This window comes from Tachypleus tridentatus, chromosome 1 (assembly GCF_004210375.1).
Source record: "Tachypleus tridentatus isolate NWPU-2018 chromosome 1, ASM421037v1, whole genome shotgun sequence".
In the NCBI taxonomy this organism is placed as follows: domain Eukaryota; kingdom Metazoa; phylum Arthropoda; class Merostomata; order Xiphosura; family Limulidae; genus Tachypleus; species Tachypleus tridentatus.
This window is the reverse complement of record NC_134825.1, coordinates 32,872,989-32,887,292: the sequence shown is the minus strand read 5'-3', so window position 1 is coordinate 32,887,292 and position 14,304 is coordinate 32,872,989. Positions and strand designations below refer to the sequence as shown.

Genomic DNA, 14,304 nt, shown 5'->3' with positions numbered 1-14,304 from the left:
GGGAGCAAACAGTATGTTTAACCTGGAGTGTAATTACAATATGCTCAAACCAGGTTGTGCTTAAACCAGCTAACTTAGCATTGCAGTGGCACAAATTTTAGTTCAAATCAAAGACTGAGCAGTTAACGCCTTATAATCATCATTTAGTTACATTAAACAAATTACCATATGGTGAATTAGAAGCTTAGATGAATGCAAAGCCTATTTTAGAAAACATGAATAAAATAATGCAACGTGAGTGAAGTCGAGGTGTTTCATTTTGTTGTTTATGAGATAGCACCTTCTGTTTGAGCTAAAGCGTTTTGAGGTGGACACACGCGGATTTTATTTGTTTAAATTACAAGAACAAATGATTTGATGAATAACTCTCAAAACGAGATTACGATAGTATTGGTTTAAGTCTGGTAAACATACACTTGAGTATGTAATTAATATCATAACGTATTATACCACTGAGTTTTCATATTATATGGAAATACAAGAAATTTAATTTTGACTCAAATGAAAAACGAATGCTCCAATTAAATCCAATCTCATTAGGCTTTAGTGATAGGAATTTTTCATAACGTCTTGTACAAAACTAAGAAAAAATGTATCACTGTTTGGAGTACGTTTCATTTGTTAAGCGTTAGAATTTTTAGTTTAGCAACTATTATGTTCTTACCGCGATCTATTTCTGTCTGCACTATTTCTATTTCTCGTCACGGTACTACTTTGTGGTTGAGGTATAAATGATACATGAGGAGAGTTGAGAACCGAATTACCATCAGATGGCGCTTTTGGAATGATGCGTCCTTTTCCTATAACAAAAACAACAGTATAATTTTAAATTCAGTCTATTTGAAATAAGTTTATTTAAGTAACATTAAATATTTACGAGTCACTAAACACTATTGTGACAGATTATTTTTGTATTATAAAAATATATTCATTAATTGAAGTCCAAAAAGGAAGTTACTGAAACGTTCTGTCTGCACTGTTGCAATTCTGTGTTAATAAAATCAAGTTTTTTAGGCTTTCAGTACGTTAAATGCAGCTTCCAGATATTTAGTTGTCAGAAAAATGAACTAGAAATAAGATATTCTATACAAGACCCTGTTACGCAAGAAATATCAATGTCAAAAATATTTGATGTTCTAATAAACATGTTGACTTGTGTTGTCAATGTCGAAGATTCCGTAAATGTCATTTTTGAGCAAACGTGAAATATTTTAAAAATTACAATTAATCGTAGATGTGTATCTTGTTTTAACTATCAAATACAGATTATATGTTTTGTTAGATATTTATTAGAGATCGTTGATCAAATAAAATAGAAACATTTCTTTGTTAAAATAAAGATCATTGCTTGAGATGCTAAACAAACAAAATTACTTTTTATTATCACTTGCGTTTCTTTTTTGTATAGAACGACAATTGTCAAATTTGAAACTTAAAATTGTTTTGAACATATTCTGAATACACACATATGCATTGTGTATAAAAGGCATAACAGACTTTCTTATGATTGTTTCGATAAGTTCATATATGTATACACACACACATATACAGTGTTGATGAACAATGTATGATACATAAACTAGAATAATTATTTCTCATATAGTTCTGTGGTGATGTCACTCCAATTTACAGCATGAAAAATACGATGTTCTAAAAGAATGAAAATCCCTGTCAACGTGTAAATAATGTAAATCTTACGGTGTTTTCAAGTAAAATTGGTTATAGTATAGAGCTTCGCAGATAAATGCACTTTATAAGATATTCGACATATATACAATTATTGCAGAACAATGATGAATTAATACGGTTGAGCGTTACTCTAGGAATGTCAAAATCTAAATAGACATAAAACAGTGTGTGTGTGTGTGTACTGGCGTGAATCAGTTCCTATTTGTCACGATCACAAGCTAAAGAAAGTTACATTTCTGAAGTCGTCTAGGGCTGTCTTGAAAACAAGTTTATTGGTCGCAAAGAAGCCTTGGTTTCTTTTTTCTGGTGTCGTCAACATGTAACTGGTTACTCTCTCTCGACATTCGATAACTGATTATTAAAAAATCATAATGGTTGTTGGTATCACGTGATTCTTACTAACTTGTATATAATTAAAACTAAATAATATATTTACAACCAACATTAATACTACAGAAAGAAAGGTGTGTGTGTTTCTTATAGCAAATCCACATCGAGCTATCTGCCGAGTCCATCGAGGGGACTCGAACCCCTGATTTTAGCGGGGAACAGAAAGGAAGTAACCTATGGTATATTACTAGACCAGAACCTTTGAGATATTTCTAGAGGGATGCTTGAAAATAAACTAAAATATAGCTTCCTTTTATTATCGCATCATTAGAGTCCAGGTAGAAATTAGAAACATATTTTTGTTGTATATACCAGAGTATCTCAAACTGAGATCAGCAAGACGGTTTCAGTTCATGCAAAAATATTCAATGATATATCGACTCGCAGAATATTTTCAGCAAGAATTTTATCTATATATTGAAAAATAAAAATATGAGAAATGTTTAAAGAGCAAATGCCAATGAAAGCAAAGTTTTCAAATTAGCTATTATTTAAAATATTTTCTAAGGTCTTAGAGGGCCTCAAACTATAAGATTTGGTGACACATGAGTTAGTGAACAGATTCTTCTAAACCAAGGACTAGTAATATGATTTCGATACGATAAACAGTAGAAATTTCGTGTGTTTTTAGTGGCAACTACAATAATTTCGAGGAGGGAATAAGTTTATACAATCTTTCGTAGATTAATCAGGAAAACACGTGTATTAATTATATGTACGAATTCCAAGAAAAATGCAATAACTCTCTGAATAGGAAAACAAACATTAATATTGAAATTATTTAAAAATAAGACTCAGTATATGGAGCGTTACACGAATAACGTAAGATATGAAGTACCTTAAACTGCGAGGAAACAACGATTTTGCGCATGGCAGATCCCATGTTTGAATTGATAGACGAGAGGAAAAATACCTTTATTATGAGGAATAGTAATATTTTCGTATAACCTTATTGCATTTTCACGTCCTCAAAGTGCGGAAAAGGGCTTCTGTGATAAAGTGACGCGAACTTTGAATCTTTGAAACTGATGATTAGTAAGTCGCTGTCGATTAGAAAACAATAAATTACCCGACATTTTGAAATTAAAGTACCACCCCTATAAAAAAACAATAACTATGCTCCATTAACTTCACTGTGCAGGAAATTTATATTTTTACTCAAACATTGACGTCAATTTATCTACTTCTCTTTTTTCATCTCATGTTCTAACAATTTATAATATATTTTTGCACATCTTAGCTTAATTATGTAATTGATGTTTATATCCTTATGTTAGTTCCTGGTATACATAACATAAAAGAAGAATGCTGTGAAACGAAATGGCCGGAAATGACATTTAACGTTAAACAATAGAATGGTTTGATTTGGCTCACCTCTGTGTAAGACCGACCGTGAAGTTCACGGTTACAGTAAACATGGATATGTATGTCACGTAATTAAATAAATTAATTATTGTTTATTAGTGTGTAATGAAACCGATTTTTGCCTGAAATAAAATATATTGTTTCTGAAATATTTATTTTTGTTATCAATTATGCAACGCACGTTCTCTCTACATCCAAGGTTATAGGTGATACCACTACAATGTCACACATAACTCACGTGAACGAGATGTATTCTCACAAACTTCACGACCTCCCACGGTTAATAACACGAGACGAAGGAATCATCATGGATTTCAAGAGCACATACTTCAATAATGTTTACGACTTAACTTCCTGAAAAGATTACCATCTGTTTGTCAAAGACATTTATAAAACACTTGCCACGGGAAAAAGAGCACTATGACACTTATGATTAGTGTCATACCGTCACGTAAGTTTAAACTAAAATTTTTATATTTGAATTAACTACGGCTTTTTAGCACAAACTAATTATCTTCGCTCCTAGAAGATGGATGGGGTATTTCAATTGGATCTGTGTGTGTGTGTGTGTGTTTGTCTATGTTCCCACGTTTGTAGGCCCGGCATGGCCAAGTGTGTTAAGGCGTTCACCAAACATGCTCGCCCTTTCAGCCGTGGTGGCGTTATAATGTTACGGTCAATCGCACTATTTGTTGGTAAAAGAGTAGCCCAAGAATTGGCGGTGGGTGGTGATGACTAGCTGCCTTCCCTCTTGTCTTGCACTGCTAAATTAAGGACGGCTAGCGGAGATAGCCCTCGAGTAGCTTTGCGCAAAATTCAACAAAAGAAATAAAAAAGAAAATCCACGTTTGTATCTTACGAGCTAAGCGAACGATGCACACAAAACGTTAATATTAGAATGTCGTCTCCAAATTTGGTCTGGACCACTTTGAAGCATTATTTAAATTGGAAGATAAAACATAGTCTCTGTTTCGGATTAATAGCTCTGTAAGTGTGATTGTATTTGTACCAAACTTTATGGGCACATTGAGGTTAAGACTGTTCCTCACGTTGGAATAAATGATTCGTGTCGTTGATCATTCTGGATCTGAGAAAGATTTTGTGAGTTTTCGAAGGTGAAATATGACGTCATTCAAGATAAAAACGTGCAATCTTGAAAAGGAGCGTCGGAACGAGAGTGTGCAATTTCTCTAATTGCTCTCATTGGATTTGAAAATAAGTCAAGCGCTTTTTCTTTTAAAAGTCATCTAATTGCATTACGTTATATTCAAAGTACATAATGAAATTTCAATCACAGTTCCGTGTTAAGGCCAAGACAAGGCACATCTTTATACATTCTACCATAAAATTAGAACCTTTATGTAAAGCAGCTGTCTCAGTGGACCTGTTGGTATAGTAGACATAACTGTGTTTGATAACTTTAATGTAGTGCAACAGTCTGTTAAATAAAAATGGTACACTGGAGTCAGATGATTCTGTACTTCTAGTATGTATGCATGAAACACTTAACCATAAAACATTGAGTTCTTAACCATATGACTCAAAGTTGAGGGAGTTGGGAGCAGAAAGTATATCGTTTGTATATCTGCTGTTTTGGTTTTGAATTTCCCATAAAGCAACACGAGAGGTATTTGTCTAGCCGTTATCGATTTTGTAAAGATAGACTAGAGGGAAGTCTGCTAGTCAACGCCGCCCACCACCAACGCTTGAGACACTCGTTTACCAACGAACAGTGGAATTGACCGTCGCATTATGACATCCCCACGACAGAAAAGTTGAGCATGTTCGTTGTGACATGTATTCGAACCCGCGACTCGCAGATTGCAAACCAATCAACCTAATCATCAGGTCATGTCAGGCGTTTACATAATATAAAATATATCTTATATATTTTATATCTTAACTAGCGCCATCGTACATAACCACAAAGTATTTACAGTGAATTACGCCGCTCGGTAAAACAGTTCAATAAACTGGTAAATAGACTCGCTGAGAGAGTTTTTGAGCCTGTAGCTTACATTTGGTATGCCAATGGATACATGTTACGTTTGTGTTAAACATGGAAATATAATGAACTTGTAATAGCAGGTATGAATAGATTAAGTCTTACAAGTAGTGTTCATGTCTTATAATATTCAAGCCATAGACTGACTTATACTGGAATGTTAATAGTTATCAAAGCACGGTTTAACTTAGTCAATAATGATGTGATAATTAATACTTAAGGAGTGGTTGGTTTCACTAAGGATTGGCATGGCCAGATAGTTAAGGCAGTCAACTCATAACAGGAAGGTCGCGGGTTCGAGTCCCGTCACACCAACATTTTCGCCCATTTAAACAGTAGGAACGTTATAATGAATCGGTCAATCCGAGTATTCGTTGGTAAAAGAGTAGCCCAAGAGTTGGCAGTGAGTGACTAGCTGTCTTCCATCTAATCTTACACTGCTAAATTAGGGACGTCTTGTGCAGAAAGCCCTCGTGTATCTTTGCGCAAAAACAAACCAATCGTTTTACTAAGGCCATGCTGGTTTAACATAAATTTAAGAAACAGATACAGTTATTGGTTAATAATAGTTTGTTAATTATAAATTTAAAGAACGTTAATTTCGCACAGAATAATTATCGTACTAGTTTCTTGTGTATAATTAATACAGTTGCGTTTGTGTGCCCGGAACTCTTGTCGCAAATGTCTCAATGAAACACAATAAACCTCATATCCCCAGAAAGGCCTTTGTCCGAGGAATCCGGATTGCATATTGAATTTCAATTCAGATAATCACCTTATCCGTTTTCTTGCTTAGTCAAACTTTCTAATTTAACGATTGTGGTTCAGTGACACAATGGCGCTATCATCACTTGACGACTGGCTTCTATTTCAGTTGTTGTTTATTTAGAAAGTATTTGACACAAACAACTCTTAACCTGCATGTTATGTCCTAAATCCAACATTACACTAAATACAACTTGTATGGGCTTTCTCGATATATTTAGGTTTAAAATACGCATGTTCAGTTTGCTCGAAATCACATCCTTATCATTTAGTGAACACACATTCACACGTATTCATCTAGTTTTGCCTTCATTACAACTTTACATTTACTTTACTTTTCAATACGTCAGCTTCGGTTCATTTCATAGTTTGTTATTAATACCTTTCGGCAACTAATTTCTTTAGTACGGGTGTCATTCTTCGTTTTCATGACTTTTCTGTTTCAACTTATAACATGGTGTAAAACAGCTCATAGTTGTTTCATACTTTGTACGCTATAATGAATAACATTGTTTTACTTTACTTGTAGTTTTATTAAATAAAGTTACATCTATATAAATTTGCTTGTCTGACCGCGTAAATATTTTTGAAATAAATCACAATGTATTGATCTAACACATAATGGCTGCAGTACTACTGATCACATTTAAACTGTCCCTACCTTCAACATTTAGCAACTCATGAATTTCTTTGTGCACCCTAATTTTTTTATTATAAAGATTATACTTCTGGACATGTTTGACAGTTCATAACGAAGATATCAGGATAAGATTCAGTAGTTCTCAAACAATTGTTTTAAATCAGTAAAAACAAGTTCTAGTTAATATTTTAACAGAGAATACGTGAGCATTAAATCTGAAAATTGCAAATTCATATATACAGGGTGGCCCGTAAGTCCCTACCCATCCATATGTTATTATAAACAACGTTATAATACTAATGATGAGTTGAAGGCAGCTGTTACCACGGCATTTGGAACAATAACCCCTGCTATGTTGAGGAAAATTTCTCAGAACATGGCGTCGCATGATATTATGCAGCGAGAATGAGGGACAACACACAGATACACTGGATACATAAGATATATGGATGGGTAGGGACTTACGGGCCAACCTGTATATTACTTATTACGGTTATCGGCCCAGGTAGTCGATATATTATCCTATCGGATATTGGTTTACAGTGCTGATTTAATCGTTTATTAACAATTAAAGTAATTAACAGTTTGAATGTTATACACATATTATGAACACACCTGATCCAACTTAGGATCACAGGTAGAGCATGTTATTGATATACAGAAGTTTTATATAGCGAACGCTTTAATGAGAAGTAAAGTTAGGTTTGATTCTCTCACTTACTGTGTATCTCAAGTATTCTACTTCGTTTGTTTGGTTCGACTTTACTTAAATATTAACAAGGACTATCTGATGTGATAAACTAGATGAAAGGAAACTGACCAACATCAATAACTCTGAAGCCACTCTAGTCACGCCGAATAGTGTAAGTTGACTGTTACTCTTATAACGTACTCGTAGGCTCAAAGTGTGGACACGTTTCAGGACGTGTATTGTATCTAAAACGTTGTCTGCACCTAGAGTATAAAACTATTTATATCTTGCATTTCAAATTCATAACTACATTTCTGAGAACGTAATAAATATCTCAGGTTTACAACTTGAATACCAAGGTCACTATGCATAATTAAAACCACGATTCTAACGAGTCGAAGCTTGCGTCATCAGAATATTAACAGAATAAAACTCATTCATTTCACAGGAGTGGTTTAAAAATAAATTAATATGGCAATTGCGTCGAATAACGCAATATCGAGATTTTAAAATGTCTACATAGTCGACAATGCATTTGAAAACTAATATCAGCATATATGAACATACACGTATATTGACACAGACATATACAAACACATATACATATCTAAACACACACACACATATATATATATAACTACTATTAGTATGTATACAGTAACGAACGTATTGTTAAAAACAGTTTTGCCAATATCGATAAATGAAAACTTTACCACTGTTTACGTTGATAATAGTTTTCAACGAACCTAATTAACTACAACATTGGACATACCTTTGTTGTCATAACCTGTCGTGGCCCGGCATGGGCAGGTGGGTTAAGGCGTTTGACTTGTAATCCGAGGGTTGCGGGTTCGAATCCCAATCGCACCAAACATGTTTGCCCTTTCAGCCATGGGGACGTTATTATGTGACGATCAATCCCATTATTTGTTGGTAAAAAGTAGCCTAAGAGTTGGCGGTGGGTGACTAGCTGCCTTCCCTCTAGTCTTACACTGCTAAATTAGGGACGGCTAGCGCAGATAGCCCTCGTGAAGTTTCGCGCGAAATTCAAAACAAACAAACATAACCTGTCTTTATACAGGATGGCCCGTATGTCCCTACCCATCCATATGTTATTATGTTATATTCAATTACGCATGTATTATAAATTTGTATCTTTTTTTTTCTCAGAGAAATATGGCCGATGTAAGCCCATTTACACTTGAAGAGCGTATTGTGACAAGTACGTGGGTACATAAGAGCAAGAATACTGGTGACAGAACACAGATACACTGGATACATAACAACATAGTGTTGGGTCTATGAGTATTTACAGAGTACATAAAAGCAGAAACAACAGTGAAAGCAAGAGAGAACTGTATGCCCCTCTATGTTAGTTTTTCCAAAGGAACTGAAAATTTCGAACGACAAAATTCGTAATTAATGCCGAATTCCACACAAGTCCTAGCGCGATGCAGTTACACTTAAGGTTTGGCTTATTAAAAGCATAATTACTTTCCATTAATACATGGAGTTTTCTAGCAGTGCTGTAAAGTTAGAACATATATTTTTTGTGAATGGGTTATTCAAAACGTATAGCCTCCTAATTGATTTTATTCAATATTATAATTGATTCGATTATAACATATCCATTTACCAAAAACAAGACACAAAGCAACGCCTCTTTATCAGTTCAAAATAAAAATTATATTCACATGGATAGAACTGCCCATATAAAATTAATTTTTTCTTAAAATGCAAATCACTTCTTACCGCAAACAGGGTACCTCGTGCCTAAAAGCATTCTGATATGGAATTGTATTGTGAAAATGACGAACCAAGGATAACAGGAACAGTACCGACAAGATCTTTCAAAGGCTTACACGTACGAAGCTAAACTTTTATTTCGCTAATTGAAAACCGGTATATTTAAGTTTATATGGTGTTGTTATATCTGATTGTTCAAGAGCAGTTATTGGCCCATTATTGTCGGCGGTCTCTCCTCTTTAAAAACTACAGTCTGTTTCTGATGACTTGGTTTCTGAGAAAATAAAACAAAAACAGGCCTGCAGTTTTAGCAAGTATTTCATTAAAAACATAAGCCTCACGTTGAATATCTTCACTAAAGGCATATATAAATATATGTAATTCACATTATTACTGCATTGTTGGGTCTTTGAAAGAAGAAAGTAATGGAAAACTCTTGAAACTTTCAATGATACTAGCATTTGTTAAAATTATAATCAGAAAGTTTACATATTTTTCCATAGGGCTGGTATTTGAATCACAGACATTCTTCTGAAAAAAATATAGTAGTTTATTAGAAAATAACAATTCTAAGCAACTGTACACTGCTATATAAAACAGTTTCTACAATTCAATAAAGTAATGAACAATAGCTTTATTTCCTTATGGAACATGTTTAAAACTTTAACTGGATCTACATTTTCTGTTTACGTAAACAGAGATATCCATATTATTGTAACGTGTTCTATTGTTCGGCAGCTACTTTTGAATTATTTAATAAAAATTTTTGCCACGACCGTGAAGGAATAACTATTTATTTGTTTCCTAAATAAACGTAATACCAGATTTTGTCTAGAAACTGTGATTCTTTTCGGTGGGTGTTTGTAATTTGTTTACGATAAATGTCAACAAAGAATGGACAGCACACAATCCATTTTTTTAATAACGTATTTAAAACAAGTCAAAGGTATGTACAAAAATTATTTACAGTATAGGATATCACAGTTCTATCTAAAAGTATCAAATACAAGTAATGAAGTCGTTCCAAAGAAAGCCAAAACGAAACGAACGTTGTTGGAATATTTAACAAAGACAACATAGTTTTATCGTACATAAAATAAGATTTTGAAAACATCATTATGACAGGAAAAAAAAATCCAAAGAGAGAAAAGTAAAGGAAGACAATATAAATTTTGTTATCAACAGTTGGCAAGGAACTAGGAATTTTCATTACAGAAATGACAAGACCAACGGGAGACAGAGATCAGTGGAAGACCATGCCCACCACCGCCCTTTATAGGTATGGTACCTAGGGAGAGATCTAAAACTCTAAGTAATTTAGCTTCTTGTCAAAAATCCGCATAGTCTGGGTTCAATTACTTTAGAACCCAACTAACAAGAATAACGGTTGTTGTTTTTTTTTCTACTCTATTTCTTACTATAAAATCTGTGAAAATTTCATTTACGTTATCCCGTGGGTTACAACACTTGTATCTAGAGCTTTAAACACTTGTTTCCTTTTTAGTCAAAGTTCATACAGATGTGTTTAATTACCTTAGAACACCTTTTGACATGACAAGTTATTCTCCTTTATCTCTGTTTATCTCACTTCAGTTATCGTCTGTTACAGCTAAACTAACAGTCGCGCAATCTAGTGTCAACTCACTTTTACTAACTTAACTTTTTAACTGACTTTCTGCATCTGCACGTATTTATAGCGCACGATAGAATAACGTATAAATCTTTAGCTCTAGTAGCAACAATATACATCATTTCGAAGCCTCGAGCACGATAGGGTCAACGATATTATCACAGACTAATACAACATGTAAACCGCATAAACAACGTAAGACTCACACCGAGTTACGTAACTAAACATGTTACAACAATCACTTCTAAATTAATTAAATTTTAACATTCTTGTTATGAAAACTAAATAATCAAATATTAAATCATTAAATAAACTTAATAATAACTCTTAACCTGTTCATTGTGCAATTAATTTTCCAGCTAATTTCCAAAAAAGTGTAAAATATCCACCAGCAAATAAAATTATGAATTTAACTCTTTTGTTTTAATTTTCAACACTAAAAGAAGCTGATTTTTTTTGTATATGACAGTATTAAACTTAGAAAACATTATTTGATAGTGAAAAATAATGATTGAAACAAAACACTGAGGAAAATTATAATAAAAGTGTTCTCAGTAAATGACAAGTATAGGCAAAGCTAAGTCAATAAGTGTACAAAATCATTACAAAGATTATTTAGATAACAATATCCAAGATATAAAGGGGTTATCTTTATATAGTTTCTCCATGTTTTTCTGCAAATTTAGTAGTTTTGTAATGAGACATATAAACATCCAGCTTTCACGGCGTAGAACACAGATGGCAGCACGCATGCAATTTTCAAGTACATGGGTTTTCCTGCTCGTCGAAACAGTAGGAAACGTTTGTGTTTTTGTTGTTTGTTTGTTTTTTGTAGCCTTGGGGAAAATCCGAATTCCGTAATTAATGGGTACAAGAGCTTTTTTCGGATATATCCGAGCTACGCAGCAAAAGGATTAAACTAAATAGTTTTATATATCCAACCATATAGTGAGTCACGTTCACTTACAGGGCTAATTTCACAAATAAACCTTCCAACGTGAAACTAGTAACTGAATATAAGCCCAACTCCAAATACAACATTCCAATATAAACTCCATAACATAAATTAATTTAATAAGGTTAATAAAGAGACGTGATAACTCTCAATTTTAACACTGAACTAAATCAAATGACTTCTTCACTGACTACTTGTGTTTATATTGCAACATTGTTTCTACATATTACACGAATCTTCTGGACTCTTAACTTTCATGATTTCTCTGGATCTCACGTCATCGCAATCAAAATCTTCCTCTTGCAAATATCTAGTCTAAAGTATTGAACATATAGGTTAAAACATTTCAATCATGGTGACCTGATCGCAAGTGCCTGACAAATAATAAAACACCATAACTCTCAGGTTGTTATAAAAAAATAGTGTACATAGTATATCATGAATAGAACAATCTATAACTAAGTAACAATTTTAGTTATAAAACTATATTGTAAATATAGACAAAAAAACTTACCTATCATTTAACACTTCAATTTTATGAAGTGTTTAGGATTACTTTGAAAGACTAAATAATCAAAAACTTAGATCCCAAATAGATGTAAAATACTTGAAGTTGAATCTCACTATTCGTTGATAAAGATTATCCCAAGAGTTTGTAGTGAAAGTACTAACTGGCTGTCCACCCTCTAGTTTATTATTTAAAATATACGGACAGCTAGCGCAGATAGCCTTCTAGTGGCTTTGCGCGAAACTCAACAAAACAAATTGGAATTTAGCTGATACTGATCTGTTTATTGTTTATCATATAGCGAAATACTTCCAATGGTATATATTTATTTTCTAATTTCACAATGGGTCTTCCGGTATGTTAATAAGTTCCTTTAGGAATTTATAACGCTAACGTTTAGTAGCTCGATTCCCCGCGATGAAATAGCGTATTATGCACCTACGCGCCAAAACGTCTACGACAACTATTTTACAATGACGTTACTATATACCAGTTACTATGTAAAACATAATTTAACTATTATAAACTGTCGTAAATTATTTGTTAGTTCACCGAAAGGTGGATGATAGTTCAAAGACTTAAGCATTTTACAATATACATATACAATGTGACCTAATCAGTTTAGATAGTGATTAAACCTAAACACACAAACTAATCATAGTATAATGAATTAACCATGTCAGAGAACCAAGTGAGCGTATTAAGTCACATTGTATTTTTCCCAGCATTTGACCCAAATGACTACTCGGAAACGGAAAAGAAACTGATGTCACGGTTAGTTAGAATCAAGAAAGTTATAACTCACATTTATTAATTTCTTTCTATCTTAAGAAAACATATGATACATTATTTTTGACTAAAGAAGCATGACCGCTTTTATTTCTAATAAATGAGCTGTTAATTCTATGCTACTTTAAAGGTTTCCTTTCATTTGCAAAACAACAGCATCGCGTGCAATAATTTAAATGAAACTGCTATTGGACAATGAGGTATCTTAAACACACACAAATACATCATATAAACAGAGAAATAAACAGTATTACGGTGACCAAAATGATCACGTCCATGTTCATAGAGATTTTGATATGTTTTTATGTTATATTGTATTCATTTCGTTAATGGCATTGTTTAATAACATACACACATATACATATATTGTATTTTTATTATTTTTTCTAATTATGACGATTATTTTGTATTTTTAGCTTACATTATGGTTTTAAGACTAAGTTGTCTTAAACAAGTTGTCTGAACCTTTTGAGATATTATTGGGATTAGGGCCGAAAATGTCACTAACAGCCAGAGTACCTAGCTAATAAAAATATATATATTTAAACATACCGTGTGTTTTTTATTTCTCTGTTTTAAGATAGAAACTTTCAAAATATATTCTTCTGTTCTGCTTCCTCAACGCGTTGATTAAGAACGTCAACTTCACTTCACTTTAGTTAATCATTGTACAATGCTATTCACCTAGAACAGAACCTTTTTGTATTCTCGTGGGAACGACAATTGTAATATCACCTACAGTTGGTGGAGATTGACAGGTATCTTTTTCCTTGAAAGTGAGATGACCGCTGGAGATTACAACCAGTCTTGTGTTTTATTAAGGAATGGCTAGTCATGTGTGTAGCGTTCGTTGCTATGGGAGCCAGGCATGGCCGAGTAGTTCGGGCGCTTGACTCACATTTTAAGAGTTACGGGTTCGAATCTCCGTCCCACCAAATATGTTCGCTCTTTCAGCTATGGGGATGTTATTATGTGACGTTCAATCCCACTATTTGTTGGAAAAAGAGTATCCCAATATTTGGCGGTAAGTGGTAATGACTAGTTGCCTTCCCTCTAGTCTTTCATTGCTAAATTAGGCACGGCTAGCGCAAAAAAACCCTCGTGCACCTCTGCGCTTAATTCAAAATGGAA

General features: G+C 33.4%; 1 protein-coding gene across 1 annotated transcript in view; it reads right to left on the bottom strand.

Annotated features, from left to right (window-relative positions):
* The window catches only part of LOC143245425 (uncharacterized), a 222,559-nt gene that overhangs the window by 97,598 nt on the left and 110,657 nt on the right, over positions 1–14,304 (bottom strand). Inside the window, exon 7 of the mRNA XM_076491775.1 lies at positions 665–800. Coding sequence (XP_076347890.1) covers positions 665–800 — 136 coding nt within the window. The remainder of the gene's footprint in view (positions 1–664; positions 801–14,304) is intronic.